Source organism: Triturus cristatus, chromosome 11 (assembly GCF_964204655.1).
Source record: "Triturus cristatus chromosome 11, aTriCri1.1, whole genome shotgun sequence".
NCBI lineage: Eukaryota > Metazoa > Chordata > Amphibia > Caudata > Salamandridae > Triturus > Triturus cristatus.
The window spans coordinates 637,526,742-637,543,527 of record NC_140594.1 but is presented as its reverse complement, the minus strand read 5'-3'; the positions used below and the strand labels follow the sequence as shown (position 1 = coordinate 637,543,527).

The window sequence follows — 16,786 nt, the reverse complement described above, 5'->3', positions numbered from 1 at the left end:
GTCACACCTAAGATCTCATTGTGTGTGGCTCTCTAGGAGAATATCAATCTGTAATGATAACCTGCACACCGCTACTGGTAATCAAAATAATCCAATACTCAAAATGAATCAATGGTTCAACCGTATGCCCCTGACCAGCCCGTCAGGTACTCAAAACTACTCTAGGTGCAAACAGAACCTGTTTACATGTAAAGGTGCACTTTTCACTTGACCTTACAGAGCATGTTTTTTTAAAAAAAATATGTTCAAATCAATCTATGCAAAATCTTAAACAATATCCACTGTTCAAAGTAATGTTTTCAAAAATGCTCAATTATAGGTATATTCAATTTCACAATGACGTAAATCATAACAACAAAGATAACAAATGCTCTTTCATCAGAATACTATTATCATTTTCTTGTTTATTTTCTTGTTCTTCGATGCTCCAGCGGAATCGTTACATATCCCAATGCATTTCGGTAAATCCCTTCATCAGGGGAATACTCTGCATGAACAGGAGTGGCGATTTGATATATCAACCACAGTACAAGATGTGTGCATTGATGTCATGCATCTCTCCGCATCCTCAATATCACGTTTACTTCAAACCAGTTCCGGAGCTTCGTAGCGATCGGCTCTCACGGCGTCTCACACTTCCATAAGATTCCCCAGTAGGAAATTACACAAAGCCCAGCTATCACTCTTCTCAGACGTCTATCAGAGACACGCAGCAGCCACCAATGGCTAAAGTTAAATGCCAACCTTCTAAAAGTGGCATTTTCAGAATTGCAATTTAAATCAGACTTCCACAGAAGGTGTGATTTTAAATTGTGATTCCAGAGAAATCAATCTTGAAAAGCCTATCTCTTCATAATTGGGAATTACACTTTAAAAATGAATAAGGTAATTTCAATGTTATCCTATGGGAGAGATAGGACTTGCAGTAGTGAAAAAATAAACTTGAGAGTTTTTCACTACCAGGACATGTACACCTTAAATGTACATGCCCTGCCTTTTACATACATTGCACCCTGCCCTCTGGGTTATCCAGGACTTCCCTTAAAGGTGACTTATATGTATAAAAATGAAGGGTCTGCACCTGGCAAGAGGTTTTTCTTGCCAGGTCGAAATGGCAGTTCAAAATGCACACACAGGCTCTGCAATGGCAGGCCTGAGACATGGGTAGAGGGCTACTTAAGAAGGTGGCACAATCAGCCCTGCAAGCCCACTAGTAGCATTTAATTTATAGGTCCTGGGTACATATAGTGCACTGTACTAGGGACTTATAAGCCAATTGGGTATGAGCCAATGTTCCCATATTTTAGGGAAAGAGCACAATCACTTTAGCACTGGTTAGCAGTAGTAAGGTACTCAGAGTCCTAAACCCAACAAAAACAAATTCAGCAAAAAAGGGAGGAGGAAGGCAAAACATTCGGGGTAACCCAGCAGAAAGGGCCATTTCCAACAGGACGACTATGTTAATTTGACATTGTGTAATTGGGGCCTGTGATCTTGATCCATTATACAATGAAAAGGGCCACTCTGGGTTTCCCTTTTTAGCAACCAGGCCAACATCCTACCTGTCTTGCTTGCCTTCTCTATATAGAGTATTTGTCCATATGATGCATATAAATATTTGCCTAATGCGGTATACAGCATGCTGTTTTTGTGTTTGCTATCCAACAATCTGTCTAAGAGTTCTGACTTGTGTAGTACTTCCCGTTCCAGAACACAGATCACCCGTTCATGTTTGTTAAAATGTGCCAGTATATGACCTTTCGCACCATATGTTCTCCCATGCGCACATCCCCCTACTAGAGACATTACCCCAGTTATTTTTAAAATAATCCTTCAAAACCTCAGACAGGTCTTGGTAGGGAATAGGATCTTTTAAGGACTCTAAGTTAATTTTGCAGGTGGGAACCCTAGGTCTGAGATTTTGCCAGGTATACAATAAAAAATGTGGTGAGGGACCTGAAAGGATTCTAGCAAGATAATATCAATCAGAGCATCCTGAATATGGTACGACTAACCAGACTATAATCTATTCTGCTATGCATATCATGCAAACATGAGTAAACTAAATTTACATTACATTTGTAGGTGGTGTTTTCTTTATACCTCCAGGGATCCAAGTTGTATATCAACGAGATGACCAGTGAGTCAACACACAGTATCTATTTTAGGGTAGAATTTGTCTCGTTTTCACATTTGACACTACTTTAATATCCAATCAAGATCTTTAGGATTTCCAGTCTCAGAGTAACAAGGTCCATTCGTTTTGGTCAGAACATCAGATCAACTGCATTTATATTGAGTATATATTGAGTAGGGATATTGCCCAGCTAAACAGACTTGCTGGAATATGTAACACTTCTCAGGGTCCTAGAGTACCAAATAATTTATTTAAAAGGAACCCCATTTCTGATCCATATTCCCACTCCCATAGCATAGGAAGAAACAGACCAAGTTTCCTAAAGTTTAAGCCTAGAGTTTGCCCATCTGTGCAATCAAATACAGTCTTCAAATCGATGAAAGCTGTGCAGTGTATTCTCTGAAGATGGTCATATTTTATTATTACTAAGTTGAGCCTAAAGATTTACTTCCCCATAGGTACACGATTGGTAAAACCAGCCTGGAGGTAGGACGTAATTTGGTTTGATTTGATCCATGTGTTTCACTAACAGTCCACAATAAACATTTGCTAATAAATCAGTCAAGGAGATAGGGTGATAGTTAGCTGGTGTACACTACGCTAAGAGTGAACAAGTTGCCCCCAGATACCAGCCTTCAGACACCGTGCACGCTTTTTTCTGGAGACAGAATTCTACTTACAATAAACATGTTGTTCTTAAACTTCAGCTTTAGCCAATCTACACTCTTTATCTTGAGACAGACTTTTCTTAAAAATAAACATGGTAACTGTCCCTAAACAGAAAACCTCACCCACTCTACACCCTTGCTCTTGAGACAAAGTTTTCTTTGAAAACATGATAAAATTCTAGTTGCAATTTATTGTCTTCACAGAACAATACATACATGTGGATAAATACTGATTCATGAATACAAAACATAAATATTGATAAATATAGACCATTATATATATCATAAAACTGCAAGGTGATTAAAAAGTTATACATATAATGAAATATGCCTTTTGCTCACTTTTAGAGCATTTGACCTAGTTCCATTGTCCCCTGTAACTGGGCACTGGGGGAAAGCGAGGAGTGTCAGAGGTACACTGTCACTAGTTTACATGCAGCTAGGCCCAGGGCTTACAGTGCCCTTTTATCAATTCTACCTGGTTTTTTACATGACCATGTCACAGCTTTCTGATATCTGTCTTATTACCATTTACGTTATACGTTCATGCACCTTGAGGGCTTTTAATTCGAGAATCAAGAGCAACTAGTGACAAGAAGGGGACAAGGTGGCAGCAAGAAATTAGAAACACATTGCAATCGTTGCCAGAAAATGTGCTTCAGAGAACTCTAATTGGGTTGCTTGAAGTGATGGGATTTACTTCGAGTTATTTACCTACAGTAATAGACTTTTCTAATGTATAATATACCTTCTCTCAGAATAATCTTTTCAGAAATGCCCCAGCATCAGACTGGCCAGAGAACATTTTCATACTCCAAAACAGGCAGTAGTTTGCACTTTAGCACATTACGTCATAAAATTGAGGCTGCATCCATCTAGTCTTATTTCCTTGCCCTACAGAGGCCAGGAAAAAGACAAGGCAATGATAGAGATAATTTATATTGGATTTACCTTTTATTTTATTTTTATTTGTTTTAATTTGTTTTTTTTCTAAAAAGTTTATCCACATTTTTCATTTCTATATGTGTCTAAATTCCATTCCTTTCATTGGTTTTCTCGTTAAGACTTTGTTGAAGACTTTGTTGTTCATTATAGTCCATTTATATGTGGATTACCATTCAATCTTGTTTTAACTTGTTATTTTATTGAGCTAATTTTTGACAGTCTTCCTTAGCTTTTTTAATGTATTACTATCCACATTCTCTTGACATATCGTTGATTGGCAATTCACCACAACTCATTCCAAGTGAACCTAGCAAAGCATCAACTTCTGCCAAGCCCATTCTAAAATTTGATTGGAGAATTCAATATAATAATCAATTATAGGGCCAAAAGGTACTCACATTTGATAAGGCAGGTGAACAGGTGCTAACTAGGCCTGGGCAATTTTGATTATGCGGTATAATTCGACAATTCTTGAATTTTGCCTTACACGAAACTGGGGAACTTTCTCAATATCCGCATTATGCAATTTTGCTAAACTGAATGCAGAAGATTTGGTCACACAGAAATTAACTAGTATCCTACCAGTATCTCACAAGACATTTCAACACTAAGGGGGTCATTATGATGGCGGGCGGATCGTCACCGCCCGGCCGGCGGTGGCGATCATCACGCCATCACAACCTGATTTACCCCCGCCATATTACCATGGCGGTCGCATCCTAATAAGTGGTGCGGGACCGCCGCATGTCTGGCGGCCGGTCCCAGCACCGCTAGGGTGGCGGGCGGACGAAAGTCCACCCGCCGTCCTAATGGGCCCCAAAGTGTATGTTCATGTGAAAAAAAGTTGCAGCGATACTGGCATACTACATTCTGTACTAAAAGTCTAACTGCATAACCTTATGGAATTTGTGAAAAAATATATGCAAACCCCTACATGCGCTAATAAAAAGTAGTGGTACTTTACTAGCAACATGTGGTGTTGGATGCCCTCCTATCCAGAATGCCCTAGGCAAAGATTTTTAACCTAGTGTGTCCACCCTCTTAGATTCACTGAAAGGTCCTTAGAACGATGTTAGGTCACATCTGATGTTGAGGCCTTTGAGGGTTTTCAGATAAAATCCAACAGTACCACAGGGTGTATGTTTGGGAGTAGCCACAGAGTGTCAGTTTGGGAGTATTGAAAATGTTTCCTGATCAATTCTGATGCCTTCGACTATTTCTATGATTATATCTGCAGAAGAAGCATCCATTAGACATTAGGTCCCACGCAGCAACATTAATCTGGAATTTAGAAGAATGGGACTGCAAAAATTACAAGAGGCTCAGAGGGATGAGTAAGCGACATAATCAATAACGTCTAGAGATGCTGGTGGAATACGTAATTCAATATTAATAGTCATTAAAGGTGTGGCGTTTTCAACAGTGCCAAAAGTCATGCAAATCCAGGTCAGGATGAAATGTTGATGCTGCCACATGGTCATTACTCAACATGGCTCTAAAAGCTCATTTAAGATTTCTTGGACAACCACGACACAAGATTTATCAGGTGATGTGGGCTTCGGGAGAGATTCCTAGACAAAAAAAGGGTTTCATTGATTTTCCATGGCACAGTTAGATTGGTGCATCATGGTCAAAAGTCAAATACACTTTGCCCAAGTTATGTGGATGCATTTTTGAAAAACATCTAAGTATTGTTTTCAGCCTTCTTCATCTCCAAATAATGTAATTAATTTCGTTCTTTTATTTAGCAGAGGTGCAGCAGATGTGGCTTAAAGAATCTTTCAATGAGGCCCCTAATGGCCCCTAAGTGCCTCACTATTGCAAGCTGCTCCTGCGCGCTTTACAGCCCAACTTTATTGGGAGCTCTGTCTCTTCCCTGCTCTGTGATCCTCACGCTATACACGCTATATACGGGCAGGCATGGCAAGATCACTAGAGCTCCTCCGGCACTCATCTGTATCTCTGCATGAAGTAGAGAGGAGTTCTTCTCCTGCATGACCATTTTGGGACTTCTACAGGGTGCTCTGAAGATGCCACAGCCAGACATGACCTACTTGCAAGTCGATCAGGTTTTTCTTAACTTTTCCTATATATTATATTACAAAAAACAGGTCTGGGCAGTAAGCGCACTGCTGTTACCAGGTCACGCAGCTCGCTGCCGGATACAGAAAGCAGTTCCGTTCTCTAGAAAGAGTCAATCTACTTAAGTTGCTGACTCCTGGCCCCTCAGGGTGTAAGTGGCTGAGCAGTATGTCCCCGCCCTTCCCAAACTTAAGCTATGCCCGAAGAGGTTCTGTGACAAACTGATGTATTTTAATATGACCCCCTGTCATGCTGGGGACCAGTAGGTTCAATTACTATCCCCCTCGACTGGGGCCAATCAGGTGTAAGCCCAGTCAGTATTTGTGAACCCCTTCTTTACTCTCTTCTTTACTATCTGCTAATATATCTTTACTGGATAGTGGACTTTTCTTTCAATATTATGAATTCAAATTTTGTGGTAATATGAGTGGGTCATACTATCCTTTGAGCTGCAAGAAAGGCCAGCAATCTCCTTGGTTAGTCCTCTGTTTGAATATTCATTTGTAATATTTTTGTTAATCTCTATTACAGATTCATCGACGAGACTCCTTTTTGCTGTTTCTTTTTTCAGATGTCTTTCACTGTCTCTCTTTGGACACCTGATGTTCTGGACTCTGCAGGGATGGAAATCTTGGTTCTTGATCCGCATAACATCAGGACTTGTTTTTGAATGATACTTCATTGAACTCCTTTGTTGGACACTTCCTTGAGAACTTACATGTAAATGCATTTCCAGAGATGATGCTTGCTCTTGATGCTCGATGTTGCGTGGTCTCATTGAGGGGTACGGACTCGATATCTTTGAAGTGTAATTTGCTGACAAGCTTTCGTGCAATTCTTTCATGTCGAAGCGCAGTGGAGAAATACTGTTATTCTCCATAATATGTGGATTCTTATCTGATGGCACCTTACCTACCTGTATGTCAATGCAACTCTTGTGGAAATTCTTGGCCAGCAGGTCTGTCTTATATTGTGTGGGACTACCACTAGATTCCGTTTCTATATCAGAAATGTTGTTGCTAAACAAGTTCTCATTCTGTGATAATCGCCTGTGTTCTTCATGGGTGGAGTCCTGGGATATCCATAGCTCATTTGCTCTGACAGAGGCACCTGCTAAAGAAAATACAAGATTGATAAAAAAAAAGGTAAGTTAAAATTGCAAGTATGCATATTAATATATAATACTTACATTTTTTGTGGTCTCTTATCATTTACTGCTGTGTCCTTATCCCTTAGAATCTCTGTGTGAATATCCTAATTGCTGCTGTGCGTCTATATTTGTCTATGTCTCAATTTTTGTACTTTTCCCTATCGTTTATCGCAAAAAATGGCCCACATCATCAATGTTCCCTCTAATTTTTGTTTTTGCTGTGCGGTAATGTAGTGTCTGTGTGCACACTTTTCTGAGCTGTGTGCGCAACAGAGTTGTAACAGGAGTTACTATGTGAGTGAGTGTTGCGTGCTGCCTCTAAAAAGGGCGAAAGGCAACACCTCTCTCAGTTTGGACAAAATGGAAGGAAGGGTGCACGGCTGAAAGTTTTTAAATAAGTGCTATGACACAGCCATCATTGGCAGCATCATATCTCTTTTTTATTTGTCATTGCAGGTGAAGGGGGCATCATGGACAGCGAGAGAAGAGAGAGGAAGCAAGTAAGAACAAAGACAGTCGGGGCAAACAAAAACACAGACAGTAGTTGGGGCAAGCAACAACATGGACAGCAGGATTAGCAAGCAACAATATGGACTGAGGGTGGGGGCAAGCTACAACACAGACATCTAGAAGAGGGCAAGAGGGAACAAGTAACAGCACAGAGAGTGGGAGGGTGCAAGTAACAACATAGACTGCGAGAGGAAGGTGGGGAAGGCCAAGCTACAAAATGGACAACGGGCAGGAGGGGGCAAGAAACAACATAGACAGCAGGAGGGGGAAGAAGTACATGAGGGAGCCGGATGAAAAAGACACTCTGTGGTAGAGTGCTTAAGCTTAAAGAAAAAAAGTAGCACCTAATAAAATGAGCAGTGGAAGGACACAAGTAATGCATCAATTCTCCAGGGGAGAGACGAACACATAAAGAGGAAGGAAACCTACAGAAGCTGACCAATAAGATGCAAGAAAATGAGTGACTATGAAGGCAACCAATGGTAAATAATAGGTTGCCACCAAGCCCGCTGTATATAAAACAAAATATCTTACAGGCGCTGTCTTAGGCAAGACGTAAAAAAGGGTAACATTTTCTGGTACTCATATAAAGTGCACCAAGACCCTTGGGCCAAGTTTTGAGCTGTTTAAAATTGTTGAAAGGAAATGGTTTCTTGGTGTTTTAGCTCAAATGGATCAACCCATGTATACCAAGACTATAACTCCTAGACTGCGCAGGGCTGTTAAATGAAAATCCAGCTTTCAGCATATTAATGGGATCTACAGGAATTGAAAGCGGTGGTCGCTGAAAGGGTCAAAAAGAACAAGAGCCAGATATGCAAATGTATTTTGTGTTCACAAAATGTCTGATTTGCAATACTGGGCTGTGTGCACCGTTAAATATTGTCTTTTGATATGCAATTGGTTGCACAAATATCGGTCACAAAGTATGACCAGTATTTCGCGATCAGAGCTTCATACATCTGAACCAAGATCTTTAGTAAAATTACTTTTTTGGTGCCATTTTACTGCCTTCACTTGTGCCTAGCACAGTGCTTCCCAAACGTTTTAGAACAATGACCCACTTTTTAGTACAACCAACTTTTGAGGCCCACCTAGGTAACATGAACATGAGACAGGCAAGGTGAGTTAGTTCATTGCCATTTACAGAGAGCATATTTCAGTTGCAATGATCACTAAATTTACACAGACATACAGTTTTAAACTATATTGCACACAAATGATGTGTTTAAATCAAGTTTCAGTCAATATTTATTATTTGTGAAACACACAGTAAAAGGTCTCGATTTGTTCCGATCCCATTAACATCTTTGTTTCAATCACACATCAGAATTATATAGAAAGTGCTTTATTTTCGCTGAAGAAAATGCAGAATTTATACAGTTTATAGTACAGATATTCACATTTTGTTGTGTGCTATGAAAACAAGCATTGGCATAGCCAATAGGTCTAGCCTTTGGGACCTTATAAGTGTTTAACCATGCAACAGTTTCATAACTAAACACTTATAAGGTCCCAAAAGCGAGACCTATTGGCTATGCCAATGCTTGTTTTAACTGCTGCAATCTATTGAAGCCTCACGGAGAACATCAAAGCGGCCGTGCGGCCGCAAAAGTGATCGCGATCAAACATCAAAGCGGCCGCGAAAGTGAAAGTAATCGCGGCAAAGCGCGACACGCGCGTCCACGCACATGCACTGTAGGTCTAGGCTGGCCTGGTAGCACTTTTTGGAGCCCTCACAAAATGTCTCACCAGGCCAGCGCATACGCTGGGTCAGGCGAGACCTAAAAGTGACATCCTAAAGCCTTTCCTATTTTCACACTTCATGTACCCCAGCAAGAGTGGTCCACAATTAACTTTTCTTTCTCCAACTGCAAACTGAGAGGAGTTTATAAACACCACCTGTGTAAAAAAAAAAACATAAGCAGAGGAAAACATAGCCTGACTTTTGACCTACGTGTTTGAAGCAACAAATGTGACAAGATAAAAACAGAATTTAAAGGCATCTTTGTTTATAGCTTGGACATACCACCTTAAATCAAAGGTTTGGAAAACAGTGGTCTAGCGCTAAAATTAAGGGAATGTGTGTAAACTGTAGAAAGGTAGAAACAAAATATAGTCCATGATAGCAGCAGACTGGAGGTGGTCTTGGGATTAAGAGCGATGGAAGCAATCACCTTCATGTTGACTGAGTATTATGGATTTACCTTAGACCATCTTCAACCCATCATCTTGTGCCTACATCACATGGTCCCCAAAGAGGGTACCAGTCTCCTTATGTATGTGTGTAAATACATTTTACATCCACAACACTCCGCGTGATTTAGGAGTCCTAGTTATGAGAGACTTGACACATTTTAACCACAAGTAAACTGTAGTTTCCTTTCTCTAGAGAGACCTGTCAAAGAAAGACACTACAAAATAATTAGTTCGGCAGCACAGAGGTACAGTGAAAGGGTCCTCCAATGCTATACATGTACACAGCATATCATGGGCGGTGTGCTGAAAAATAAAAGATTTTTGTTTCCAATTTTGGAATATGCTTCCAAGCCACCTATTTGATTGTTCACAGCACAAAAAAGGTATTTGCCTCACAATGTAAACTGACTATATTAAAGGCAGATGCTTTTTGTTCAATGTACAACTGCAAAACTTTCACTCCTTCTGCGAGTTAACAAAAGTCTAACCTTATATTAAATAGCAACATACTTGGGTCCACCATCAAGAGCACTCTTTTTGAACAGGCAGAGTGAGACAGTACACATTGATCCAATGGTAATTACTAGTTGAAGGCAAATCGCATATAGAACATTAGGAACTATAAACTGCAATTGTTTACATTGATTCAGAAGGCCCTTCAGCACATGAGTATCACAATTCAGTATCTTTCGTGAGATGTAATACGTTACATCCTAAACAGCTGTTTTAACAGAATGTTCCAGACTTTAAAAAAAAAAGGGATGCCTAACATGTTGGCAGGGAGGCAGCATCCTTAATCTAGGTCGTATGAATATCACTTCATTGTTTAACTGAAAGAAAAAAGCTCAACTATAATCAACTCCTAGCCAACGCTGCAACAACATTCTGCCAGCTAAGCAAGCTGAGGAAGAAGGGATGCAACTACTGCAAATTTATAACAAGCATTGAAAATGCAATAAGTCTTGCCTTTGATTAAGTTAAAGCCATTTGCTTTGCTAATGGTATTGTATTGCAAAGCAAATGGCTTTAACTTAATGAAAGGTGAGACCTATTGCATTTTTAATGCTCGTTTTCCCTTGGGGAGAACTTCCGGAACACCCCTTGATAGAGATATTCAAATATCTGAAGAATATAAATAAAGATTTAAACACATGCATTGTTCAGATGAGTGATGTCAGCAGGAGGGACCATGGGAGCTTGCTGTGCAGAACTTTCCGTTCTGCTGCGAGCTGCATTTGTGTAGCAAAAGATTCACTAATCCTTCACACTGGAGTGGGGCTGTGAGCAGTGACGTACCCCCCATGGTATGAATGGGGCAGTAATGGCGCACTAAAGTCAATGACGGGACACTGACCTGCCTGCAACAGCAGACGTTCCTCTCAGCATCTGAATTTGCAGTGTGTCGGCACTGAGATCCCTGTCCCTTAAAGAAACAGAGCAGATAATGCCCCTTATAGTAAGCAGCCACAACAAAGAATTACACATTATGAATGGGAGGCAGCATAAATCAGTCAGTAGGACCGGTGTCAGCTCCTTCCAAGTCGGTACAGGCAGAGAGAGAGAGAGCTCCGCAGTTACCCCCTGTCTTCACAGTGTGAATCCATGCCATGCTTTGTGGCAGTGGGTGTGGTTGCAAAACATTGTGCACAACCATGTGCATTGCCACGAGTAAGCGCCCGCCACGTACCCGCCAGGACTAATTGCAGCATTTTTTTTTGTTTGCACTTTAATTTAATATGGCGCGAACTTGTCCCGGAGGTATTGGAGCGCTTTAGATGAGCACCAGTTACGTTACACAAGGACACATTCATTTTTGGTACACACGCAGAGATTAAATGATTTGCCCAAAATCACAGCATGTTAAGAGCGAAGCTGAGATTCGAACCTGGTTCCCCAACTGCAAGGTCGGCAGCTCTGACCATTGCGCCACATGCTTGGCTTGTTTTTTCTGCCCTTAACTATGTGCCACGAATGCTCGCAGGTTCTCTTACAAAATGGACTGTGCGTACTTTTTCATCTAGCTTAGACAGTAATAGCCACTATGGATTGCTTTGTATAAACACCACGCTATGTGCCTTGAGATTTCTGTTGCCATGCTGCGTTCCGCGAAGAGAAGCTGCCCTTTTCGAGTAAAGTAAACAAGTCTGTAAGCGAACTTCCGGAACACCCCTTGATAGAGATACTCAAATATCTGAAGAATATAAATAAAGATTTAAACACATGCATTGTTCAGATGAGTGATGTCAGCAGGAGGAATCATGGGAGCTTGCTGTGCAGAACTTTCCATTCTGCTGCGAGCTGCATATGTGTAGCAAAAGATTAACTAATCGTTCACAGCGGAGTGGGGCTGTGAGCAGTGACGTAACCCCCATGCTATGAATGGGGCAGTAATGGTGCACTAAAGTCAATGACGAGACACTGACCTGCCTGCGACAGCAGACGTTCCTCTCAGCATCTGAATTTGCAGTGTGTCGGCACTGAGATCCCTGTCCCTTAAAGAAACAGAGCAGATAATGCCCCTTATAGTAAGCAGCCACAACAAAGAATTACACATTATGAATGGGAGGCAGCATAAATCAATCGGTACGACCGGTGTCAGCTCCTTCCAAGTCGGTACAGGCAGAGAGAGAGCGAGCTCCACAGTTACCCCCTGCCTTCACAGTGTGAATCCATGCCATGCTTTGTGGCAGTGGGTGTGGTTGCAAAACATTGTGCACAACCATGTGCATTGCCACGAGTAAGCGCCGCCACGTACCCGCCAGGACTAATTGCAGCATTTTTTTTGTTTGCACTTTAATTTAATATGGCGCGAACTCGTCCCGGAGGTATTGGAGCGCTTTAGATGAGCACCAGTTACGTTACACAAGGACAAGTTCATTTGTGGTACACACGCGGAGATTAAATGATTTGCCCAAAATCACAGCATGTTAAGAGCGACGCTGAGATTCGAACCTGGTTCCCCAACTGCAAGGTCGGCAGCTCTGTCCATTGCGTCACATGCTTGGCTTGTTTTTTCTGCCCTTTACTATGTGCCACGAATGCTCGCAGGTTCTCTTACAAAATGGACTGTGCATACTTTTTCATCTAGCTTAGACAGTAAAAGCCGCTATGGATTGCTTTGTATAAACACCACGCATTGTGTTGCCATGCTGCGTTCTGCGAAGAGAAGCTGCCCTTTTCGAGTAAAGTAAACAAGTCTGTAAGCGAACTTCCGGAACACCCCTTGATAGAGATATTCAAATATCTGAAGAATATAAATAAAGATTTAAACACATGCATTGTTCAGATGAGTGATGTCAGCAGGAGGGATCATGGGAGCTTGCTGTGCAGAACTTTCCGTTCTGCTGCGAGCTGCATTTGTGTAGCAAAAGATTCACTAATCCTTCACAGCGATCCTTAACAGCGGAGTGGGGATGTGAGCAGTGACGTACCCCCCCCCCCACCCCCCATGCTATGAATGGGGCAGTAATGGCGCACTAAAGTCAATGACGGGACAGTGGCCTGCCTGCGACAGCAGACGTTCCTCTCAGTATCTGAATTTGCAGTATGTCGGCACTGAGATCCCTGTCCCTTAAAGAAACAGAGCAGATAATGCCCCTTATAGTAAGCAGCCACAACAAAGAATTACACATTATGAATGGGAGGTGGGAGGCAGCATAAATCAGTCGGTAGGACCGCTGTCAGCTCCTTCCAAGTCGGTACAGGCAGAGAGAGAGCGAGCTCTGCAGTTACCCCCTGCCTTCAAAGTGTGAATCAATGCCATGCTTTGTGGCAGTAGGTGTGGTTGCAAAACATTGTGCACAACCGTGTGCATTGTCATGAGTAAGCGCCCGCCACGTACCGGCCTGGACTAGTTGCAGCATTTTTTTTTTGTTTGCACTTTAATTTAATATGGCGCAAACTCGTACCGGAGGTATTGGAGCGCTTTAGATGAGCACTAGTTATGTTACACAAGGACACATTCCTTTTTGGTACGCACGCGGAGATTAAACGATTTGCCCAAAATCACAGCATGTTAAGAGCGACGTTGACATTCAAACCTGGTTCCCCAACTGCAAGGTCGGCAGCTCTGACCATTGCGCCACATGTTTGGCTTGTTTTTTTCTGCCCTTTACTATGTGCCACGAATGCTCGCAGGTTGTCTTACCAGATGGACTGCAGCTGTGCGTACTTTTTCATCTAGCGTAGACAGTAAAAGCCGCTATGGATTGCTTTGTATAAACACCACGCATTGTGCCTTGAGTTTTCTGTTGCCATGCTGCATTCTGCGAAGAGAAGCTCCCTTTTCGAGTAAAGTAAACAAGTCTGTAAGCGCTCGCCAGGCAGCCGCGGTTGACGTCAACTTTTCGCTTTTTCTGCTGTCTCACTTGGACGGCCTGCTTTCCTTCTGATCTTTATGGGGCCATGTGTTTGGTCCCATAAAGATAAGAAACCTTTTACTTCAGAAAGAAAGCAGGCGAGGCCGTCTAAGTGGGACGGCAGAAAAAGCGGAGCGAAAACGTCACCAACAGCTCTTTCCCAATGGCTGGCCGCCGTTTAGCATAAACGGTGATGCCGGCCAATGGGAAAGAGGGGCGGGGTTTAAAGCCCTTAACTGAAAAATCCCCAAAACATTCAATCTTGCCAGCGAGACTGCGCATGAGCGCAGCCTACGCTAGCGAGACCTAAAAATAAAGCATACCCTAAAGTGTACCATCTGTACAGTACATAAGGACAGAGAACTGAAATGCGGTCGCTTTATGTAGCAAGAAACATTTTATTGCAGTGATGCACAGTAAACACACAACGTTCAAAAGTCAACAGCAACTTCAAAATAAGGGCTCTGCCTGTATTCTGACATTTCAGCCTCTGGCTACAGCGTGTAAAGATAGGAGAGGGATATGAAGGTACCTGCTAGAAAAGCCTTTAGACTCAATCACCAACCTCAACGATGTGTTATTATAATAATGCCCCACTTTGCGCCCCGTCACTGATCAATACAAGCAAATTCCTCCAACACAAAGTATTTCAGCTTCATTGTAATGCAATCTTGTTATTTAGTTTAAAAAGTGGGGACATTCTGGTATTGGCCAGCAATCACCATAAATATACGTAGAAATGTATATAGGCTATAGCTAGTAAGTGATGTATTGCAGACCTAATTTAATGATTTTTAACTGCACTCCGCCCCCGGATAGTGTGGTGCAGGATTCAGCAAGCAGTGTGGTAGTTTATACAGCAGAGCACATTAAACTAGATATTGACCTTTCATGCACTATCCCTGCAGTCAACCACTAATTTGGATAGAATACAAAACCTGTCCAGGCAGGTTTTCAGCAATATTCGATTAAGTACAGCAGTCCGGTTCTACACCCTCACTAGTAAGCGGAATGAACGTCTGCTATAAGTCTTAACATACAGACCACTTAAAACAAACCGTTAATGTTGCTCTGGTTGCAGCACAGAAGCTTATAGCGCGCAGAAATTGATCAAGTATGGTAAGATAAGTTGCTGCAAATGCGTATCGTCGCTAACAACGTTTACATATCTCATACGGAGAAGTCGGTAATTCTGGCAGCCAGAGCGGCGGCAGCAGGGGCCCCTGTTTGGTGTGGTGGGAATGCCTCGTCACACGATGACCTCTCCTCACAGGCGGCAGCAGCAGAGCTTTAGCCTCCGGTGTCGCTGCTTCATTGCCATGCAGTAGCAGAGTGACGCACAAGTAGAGTAAAACGCTGCTGAATGCAGATGAAGTCCCAAGTACAAAAAACGCTTCCAAGTTCGCAGAGAGGGGCCTGAAGGGCAGCGTCACCTTTCCTCATGCAGTGACGCAGCGGGGGCAAGGCTCGGGACGCGGTGGGGAGATCGGGCTCTGAAATGCAGTACGCAAGGCTGATTTTGTAGGTAATTGTGTTCGTAAGCGTTCCCGTGCTGTACTGAACTGCAACCTTCAACTTGTTCCGGTGGTTTCGGCGGAATCAAAATGGATTAATGAAATGACACCGGATCTGCGGGTCTCCTTTCGAAAACAGCTGGCGAAAACAGTTCCAATCCATTCTGCACTGCTCCCAGCTCGAACAAAAACAAGTTTTAAGACACGGTGTTGCCTTTAAAGAAGGGGGCGAATGTCTTGTCTGGTAAAATGCTACCGCCGGCCACAGCTTGCAGTGCATGTGCACGAGTGGTGCGCGTGCAGCAGTAATCACGCCATATGGTGCCTCTGCTCAAGCGCGCGCCCGCGCACATGCACTGCAAGCTGTGGCCGGCGGTAGCATTTTTTGAAGCCCTTACTTAAAGTCTCGCCAGAACAGCGCAAGCGCTGGGTCAGGCGAGACCTAAAAAATGTCACTGTAATGCATATATACTTAGATTTACAGTGCACTGCCTATTCGATTCTGTAAAACAAGAATGCCATGACAGTGGCAGCCCACAGTAAACTGCCTCAAAAGGTTAAATGCGATTGATTCTGCTGTGATTTAACTAAAGAGATCCAGTTACACACCTGCTCTGTTCTTTTTATTGCTGGCACCCGTGTCTTTGTTCTTTTGAAGATGCGTGTTGAATTTCAGATGCCTGTAAAGAGCCGTCCTGCTGATAAGCAGAAGGACACTTTGTAATGCGCCCTCTAGACACCCCCCTTGTGGGGGGATAAATGATAATGTGCGTGGCCGCCCAGGCTCACACTCTAGACTCTGGAGTCCAGAGGGAACAGTGCACAACACTGAATCTCCCACACAACTTTGATCACAATGCAATGCTAAGACAAGAAAGTGCTTGGATCCGTCAAGCACTCAGATAGCTTTTTATTAGCCACTGGTAAGATGTCAATCATTCAAAACTCTGATGTTCTGGACTATAACCTCTATCAAAAACTCTGATCCAGTCTTTAGGTGCCAACTGGATTTGTTCACCTTTGTCTTTACCATGTACTCCACAGGAAAAAAAGTAAGGCAATGGAAGGGTGGTGACCCCCATCCAAGTCTTAAGGAAAGATATCACCACCCACAAAACACAACAACATTTCAAACATTCTGGAACCATGGAATCAATTCAGAGATTTAAATATTTCAAATATTTTGCTGTAATGTTTTTCAACCCTTTTCTCTACTATAATTA

The 16,786-nt window shown here is 42.4% G+C and overlaps 1 protein-coding gene across 2 annotated transcripts in view; it reads right to left on the bottom strand.

The window, feature by feature from the left end:
- Positions 1 to 2,976: 2,976 nt before the first annotated feature.
- LOC146785218 (uncharacterized) overlaps positions 2,977 to 16,786 on the bottom strand; it is a 1,495,909-nt gene continuing 1,482,099 nt past the window's right edge. The window contains exon 20 of one of the 2 annotated variants that reach the window (XM_085634134.1): positions 2,977 to 6,945. In XM_085634134.1, coding sequence (XP_085490260.1) covers positions 6,239 to 6,945 — 707 coding nt within the window. In that variant the 3' untranslated portion in view covers positions 2,977 to 6,238. The remainder of the gene's footprint in view (positions 6,946 to 16,786) is intronic. The other variant, XM_085634135.1, reaches the window with a different exon arrangement.